Source organism: Necator americanus, chromosome V, assembly GCF_031761385.1.
Source record: "Necator americanus strain Aroian chromosome V, whole genome shotgun sequence".
In the NCBI taxonomy this organism is placed as follows: domain Eukaryota; kingdom Metazoa; phylum Nematoda; class Chromadorea; order Rhabditida; family Ancylostomatidae; genus Necator; species Necator americanus.
The window spans coordinates 32,663,414-32,670,998 of NC_087375.1; the positions used below are offsets into that span (position 1 = coordinate 32,663,414).

The following is a 7,585-nucleotide window of genomic DNA, read 5'->3' on the forward strand; positions in this document are numbered from 1 at the left end:
AGCGAAAATATTTCTAATTATCGTTTTTCCCTGGTTCTAGAACAAACATAGATCACTCCAAAAAGTAAAAAAATTACAGAAAAAAATACCAGCAGAGATTTTTATGAGCCAGCAGCTTCGATGGAACTTAGCTGGGATCACCAAACACATTTTTTGGACGTACCTATTGCGTTCTTGGGAACTTATGTCTTCCCTCAAGGTCTCGTAGATTTTTTTTTTTAGAAATTGACCCCTTCACGAATTTTTTTCCCATTTGTGGAAGTAAGTGATGAAATCACGGAAGTGCTAACTAGAATTCTGCTGACCATCACGAAACTTTTATTTTATCGTAGCGCACACGACAACCGTTAACCTTATTTGAAGATTTAATAGACGTGCTAAGCGAGTTACAGTTCCGGCTAAATGTTGTTGGTTTGGTAAAATTGCTACGGATGAATAAAAATCCACATAGATAGATATGCGTCGGAGATCTCTTCTAACAAGTTATCCATAATAATATGATGTCATTCTATCAAATCTCTCTCCTTCTTCACACTGATGACATTGTGTGTGTGTGTGGTAGATTAGAGATGACCGATCAGACTGCGGACGCTACTCGTCTCGAAGCTGAACATTTTGAACCCAATGATCCACAACGATGAGAACCAGTTTCATGCGATGTATTCAGTCGAACAGTATAAAACGCACGCGACTATCGTTCTCACACCTCACACAGCGTCAAAATGATAGCGAAGCTTCTCGTGTTCCTATCATTAGTGACCCTCATTAACGCCTTCCTACGCCTTAAACGACACTATCCTTCACAAAGTCTCCAGCATTACTTTAGAGATAAGGCCTTAGCTCAACAAACAAGTTCGTGGAACAATTATAACTACTACAACTACGCCTACGCTCAACAAACGTCACAACGACAGAGCTACTACTATCCACAACAGTCTTACTACTATCCGAGTTACTACTATCCGTCAAGCAGCTACTATTATCGTCAACCAGACTACTACAGCACCTATTATTCGCAGTATTATTCGCAGTATCCACAATATCAACAGTACGCACGATACCCGTATTATCAACAGTACTCTTCGCCATACGGTAGCTACGGTAGCTACGGTAGCTACTATCAGTACAACCAACCGAACTATTATTCTGGATACTATTCGCAGCAATCGTCCAGGTATGCAATAAAGTTTTTCTTTCCAATTCATGAAGTTGTAGATATGAAGAATCGATTTTGAACCGCAAGAACCTAAATGCACGTCGGTAGCGTAACATTACCGTACAAAAAAAAAGCATAAGTGAGAATGATGCTCTAAAGATGGCCTCCTATGTGGGGCAACTGGATAAATTGGAACTGTAAAAAATGCACTATATCATCATGGCTTATTTTGGAATAAATGTAAAATTGGAATTTGAACAAACGACTGTACGGTAATCCACACAAGAGACACTCTGCGAAGTCACTGTAAGTACTAATAGAGTACGAATAAAGCCAACCGAACCACTATATAGCCATGGAAGAACAATTCTCATACAGTAATGTTTCTCACGACATTCATTACCCACAAAAATCAGTTTTTCAGTTTTTCTTTCCCTAGAAAAAACAAAATCCACTATTTAAAGAAAAAGATTAAGCGGTGGATACTGTGCTTACTTTTCGAAAGTTTTAGTAAGGAATTTGTAAGCGGTTGTAAAAAAAATTCATTTTAAGTCACGGAAATTGAAGATCTCGCGTAATTGTTCACAATGACGGCAAGAAATTACTTCCATGTCGTTATAAAATGCCTACCTTGCATTTCTTGTGAAGAGAAAAAGACCCAATTTAAGAAATGCACATACATCTGCTATGTATTTCTCAATCAACCCCTTTGAACACATACAAATACAAACAAATACTCATGTGTGTAGATATATAATAAATGTGTACGTGTATACTAGTTCACAGCTCCATATCTTTGTGTAGTCACTTTTTTGGTTTGTTCTTGTTCATACACCTTGATGGAACTTTTAAAAATTTAAAAAAAAAATCAGAGGCAACTAGACAAGTAGAACATAAATAGAACATAAATATTACGACAACAATTCGGAGTCCTAGAGCATTTGAAGTATTCAGTATTTCTCAGAATATAAATACGGGAATGTCTGCCACGTGAACCTTACCGTATAGCTGCTAGTTCACTGACGCTTTTTTAGTGTCCTTTAAAATGTTTAAACCAGATGTTCTAGTAATTTAATCAAATTCCGGAACTTTTCTAATTTTCAAGCATACTGATATGTCCAGCAATATTTTTTCCCGCTGTTTGACACGATCCTATCGCTTAAATTCGAAATGTTCGGAAAAATTTATGACTTCGTTTACAAGCGCTTTCCTTGAAAATCGAATCAAAATAGGGAAGCTTAAACCCTCACTAAAATCATTGGATGATTTTTGTTTTTTTTTTTGCTCTAATAAAAGAGCATTAATACGAGTATTAATAAAGTATGAATGAGTATAAATACTCAAAAGCATCTTTGAGTTTGGGTATTCTCGCCATTTCTCAAATCAGCAAGAAATGCTCATATATAGGGAATGATATTTAGGTTTGCATGGATGTTAAAGGCATCAACAGATGAATCTGAGGTGGTGCAGATTTCAGGTGGAATATTCTTATAAGGAATAGTAGATTATGAAGAGGAGGGTGATTACGTCCATTTCTTCCTACCTGCTGTAAAAAACGGCCCGGAAGGTGCGGCGCTGCACAAGGCTGGCGCGCTCCAGTCGAACTCCCTGTAGAAAATAGTGCGCCAGAACGCCTGAAGCCGTATCTTCTAGGCCGTTTTTTACGGAAATTAGGAAGAGATGGACGGGATCACCCTCCTCTCCATAATCTACTATCCCTTATAAGAGTACTCCACCTGAAATCCGTACCACCTCAGATTCGTAGAGTGATGCCTTTAATCAACGTTTACTTGATCTGGGGTCCTAACGCGGGGAGAAACGGAGTGTGATACGGTGTCACAAGCAGAAAAATGCTTGGATTCGTTTGATTTGGTGTGATCACACGGGTAAACATGATTATAGATTTCTAATCCCTTGACCATATCCTGGAGACACAATTTGAGTTTTATTGTTCTATTTGAACGTTTATGTTCTTTATTAATCATTTCAAACAACGGTAATTCTATCCTATCTGATTTTTTTTTCAGTGGTGGACTTCAAATGGACAAATGGGGTAACCGTTACGTGATGCTGGGGAATTTTAAGCTCCACGTGACGTGTAAATCTCGTGGATGTCCGGGATAATAGGCGGAATCGTTTTGGAAAACATCTAAAGTCTTGTGTTTTCTTCCTCGAACTACTAGAAGCATTACCAGTGAGATCTTACTGTACATATCTTGTAAATATTCTTTGATTACAGTATAATGTACATATTTATTTATACAGTCTCTTTTCCCATTTGCTGAATTTTTCCGGTTGATTGATGGTTTTGTGCTATTTTGAATATGTGGATTTGATTCTCCACAAATAATTTCTCGATTTTCTTTTCATTACTGTTTTAATCCTGCTGTATATGCAAAGTTTTTTTCTATTTCTTTTTTTTTGATTTTTTTTTTTCATTTCTCGAAACGCTGCAATCTCATGAGCCGGAGCACTCCTTCCACAGATCTTGAAATCTCGACTCGAATAGTTCATTTTTTCAATTCTTTCACAAAACAACCTTGTTTTTACAGTAATCAATGAATAAAATCTTATTTTGAAAGGACTGTCAATATATCTGAAGGATTTAAAATGGTTTTTAACTCCTGACTCTTCACCAAACTTCTTCTCGGACAACTAGTTTCACTCAATAATGCGGTAGTCTTATAGACCTTGTTGAGTCATAGTAAGAAGCGTGAGTAAAGGGTCCCATTCAGTATCAGTGCTAAAGGCATATTCAAAGTTTCAGTCGATTATTAGGAAGAAATGGGATCGTACATGGATTATTGAGGGAAGGGTGATTCCGTTCATTTCTTCCTAATTGCCGTAGAAAACGGCCCGGAAGACACGGCTTCGAGCGTCCCGCGCAATATTTTCCACAAAGAGTTCTATTGGAGCGCGCCAGCCTTGTGCACGCGCTGCATCTTTCGGGCCGTTTTTTACGTCCATTAGCAAGAAGGGGGGAGTTTGGAAAGTGTTGACATGCATATTTGCCGGTCTTTGGTTGTCTAACTTCCAAATCGTTTAGTTGTTAAAAATTTTATTATCCTATTAGCCAAGTGTATTTTCTGGAATTCTTTTTTTTAGGTTTGTTCATGTTTACGAATATTAAACAAGGTTGATGGTTGATTTGATCTCAAGCAGGAGACCAATCAAGATACCATTACGTTATTTTTTCAACACATTCAGCGATCAATTTGGTTTAGCGCTGTTCATGACAATTCTTGTGCATAGTTTTTCTGACCAAATGAGAAATTTCATAGAATTATAGCATGAACCAGCGGAAAAGCAAAGAGTTAACGAAGCACTGGGAGGCATACTTACATCCAGAGATCTAACGAAAAATTTTAGTCATAACGTTGCTAGGAACGGTAAAACTTTCTATTCTTTTCTTACTTTTTTTCTTAACCTGATCTTCTCGTTAGTCTCTTCTTAGTATTAAGCATAGAAAGGAATTTCAGACGCACTATGTAAACACTTGTACATTGTATATGTTCGCTCGATTTTTTCCTAGTGCTTTCTTTAATTTTTTTTTAGATCTATAGAGTTGTTGCGTGCATTAAAGGCTTCGTAAAATAACATTCATAAGTGTATAATATTATCACCTGTACTCCCGTTGTTCATCGATTTGCTCGAGCGGGCACCAGTAATACTTAAATTTTTTTCATTTCCATTTTCTTCAATAATATTATATTCATAATCTTTACATATAGTATCCAAAAAATCTACAAAAAAATTATGAATTTTGAAGTAAAGTATCTGGGGTATCAATCCATTGGAATGCGACGCGTTTTACCGTAATCGTTGAGGTTTTGGAACCCGTGTTGGCTTATAAAATGACTCGCGGGGACCAGCCGATGATCAGGTCAGTGTTTTGTCCTCTCAGACACGTCTAGTATCAATTTATCGACTCCGAAGGCACGAAAGGCTTGGTTGGCACTGGCGCGGTTTCGAACCATCGATCGTTTGGTCACAACGGACCTCTTTTACTATCTCTTAATTGTTCATAACTAATAATAAACACTATAGAACGTCTTAAAAACATTAGGACTGTTTACCAGACGCATTTAGAGTGAAGAGAATATAATTTTGACGAGACACATGTTATCTTTATTTGTGAAAATACTTCATATTCCATCGTTGATACACTGAAATTGAAATGGACATCTATCAGGTTGTTCCGAAAGTCTTGCACCAGATCTCAAACAATTATAACGTTGCTGTCCATAGATATCAATCAACAAAATAATGATCAACATGGTTCACTACATTTGCACAACACTTCACAAGACCATCAATCCTAAAAATCCAGAACTCTTGCTGCTGCGAGGTTCGGGCACTAAAGCTGCATCTACGAGAGAAGGATCTATCAAAGTCGTTCGACGTAACCTGTCAACAAAATGCAAGAAAAAACTGCTTTAAATCTTTCCAACAAAGTTCCATCTAGACTCCTAATTTCTCCATTTTTACATTAAGTTATGACAGATAGATGGTAAAAGAATAAATAGTTTTACACTACTTACCAATGTCATGATTGGTTCTGACACCTATGGAGGTCATCTCGAATTCCACTGAACCAAGCTTATCATTGAATCTACAGTGAGACTGTAGTGAGCAAATAACATTTAGTGACAGTGCAGTCATCCATGAAGGTCATTCAACCGTCAACGCAGCCGGATTATCGTTCAGTAGACGTGCACAGATTTCTGGATAGTTTAGAGCAGGTTTCTCCAATCATATATCCGTGGAGAGAAGAATTAAACTAATTTAATCCACTTCTTGGAGTATTGAAAGCAATAAATCCAGCGAGGCGAGTAACCGTTTCCTGATCAGTCACTGCTAATAAAAGAGGTTTGGTTGAGCAAGTTCAGACATTACGGTGGGCGTAGTGCAGTCGATCAGAGGTTCCGCTATGACTGCACAATCGATCAATGGTTCGAAATCGCCCCAGTACCAACCAAGCCTTTCATGCTTACGGGTCGATAAATAGCTACCAAATTTTTCTGAAAGGATAAAAACACTGATTTGATGCATTGGATGTACCCCGCAACTAATTGTAAGACAAGACGTGGTTTCATAAACCGACGAAATCACAGCCAGAACGCGTTGGCGCATCCAAACAGACAAAGACTGTTCCTTAGCGTTTTCATCCAGACACTAACAGTGATACATATTTATGAATCTGTGATGGAAAAATACATCCTATAAATTAGCGGACAATACAGGAAAAAAGACAGTGTTATGCTTTAACTTCTAGACTATGGAGATAATGCTTTGACTTTTTTAGAATTAAGCTTGATACTCATATCTTAGGTGGATGCAAGGTCCGCACGACTTCTTCACCACCAACGGTTCCAACTCTTCTGATGATTTCATACCTCTGGAGGCGACAAATTGGTGAGAGATCTATTTCGTGAGAAAAGGAGAATAACTCGATACATTGGCGGCTCTCTACAAGCAATTGTATCGACCGCACATGTATTCATAAACCTCTACAATTCTGAATTGATGTCAAATCCGTTTACACATCCCAGAACGATAGATCAAAATTAAACATGTCGTCTCAGCTGTTTTATTCATAAACTTTCTGAACAAGAAATTTGTGAAAGCTTAAATTTGAGTTAGGTTAAGTTTCTGGCGTTGATCAATCCGCTTCAGATGGGCCCCCGCGTTCACTTCAATTCAGAATCGTTTGAGGTTTACGAACGTGTAACTGGCCTCTACAATGACTTGGGGTGGCCAGCCGATGTGTCATGTCAGTGTTTTTATCCTCATAGGCAAGTCTGGTACCAATTTATCGAACCCGGAGAGATAAAAGGCTTGGTGAGCACTAGGGCGGATTCGAACCTCCGATCAATCGTGTAGGAAGCGGAACCCCTAACCGCTACACTACACCCTGACTGAAGACTTATGAGTGGATGATTCAATAAAAGGATAGAATTACATGGGAATAACATCACGGAATTCGCTTCATAGTTGGTGTCAAAGTTTTTGTCCCGGATAACCGCGACGCGTGCGTCGCAACGCACGCGTCGAGGTTATCTCGGCCAAAAACTTGGAATCCTGTTCTGCCTAGTCCTTACACTTTAATCCACTCTGTCTCATCGGAACCGCATTGCTAATGTTGGCGGAAAGAATTTCTGCGCCGACTGTAAGTAATTCCACAGGAAGTGAATTGAATAACTGAGTTCGCTTTTGTTTTGGAGTGAATAGTGAGTTAATATCGCTTGAAACTTTGAAGTCGCCACCTCACTGCGTAATTCAAGAGGGAAAGTAACAACCAAATAAATACGCCTTATCACTTTATGGAGTTCAGAGATTTATGTGAGAAAAAGAATGTAAGATCATATTGTTGAGTTTGTCCACACAGCGGACGACGTCGTTTGCTTGCGTAAAAATGTCTGAGTTCTG

The 7,585-nt window shown here is 38.3% G+C and overlaps 1 protein-coding gene across 1 annotated transcript; it reads left to right on the top strand.

Annotated features, from left to right (window-relative positions):
- Nucleotides 1-722: 722 nt before the first annotated feature.
- Nucleotides 723-1,235, top strand: RB195_015906 (uncharacterized protein; the record flags this gene model as incomplete). The annotated part of the gene is made up of 1 exon (XM_064206836.1): nucleotides 723-1,235. One exon carries the CDS (start codon nucleotides 723-725, stop codon nucleotides 1,233-1,235), a length of 513 nt encoding a protein of 170 aa, XP_064062717.1.
- Between the last annotated feature and the right edge of the window lie 6,350 nt (nucleotides 1,236-7,585).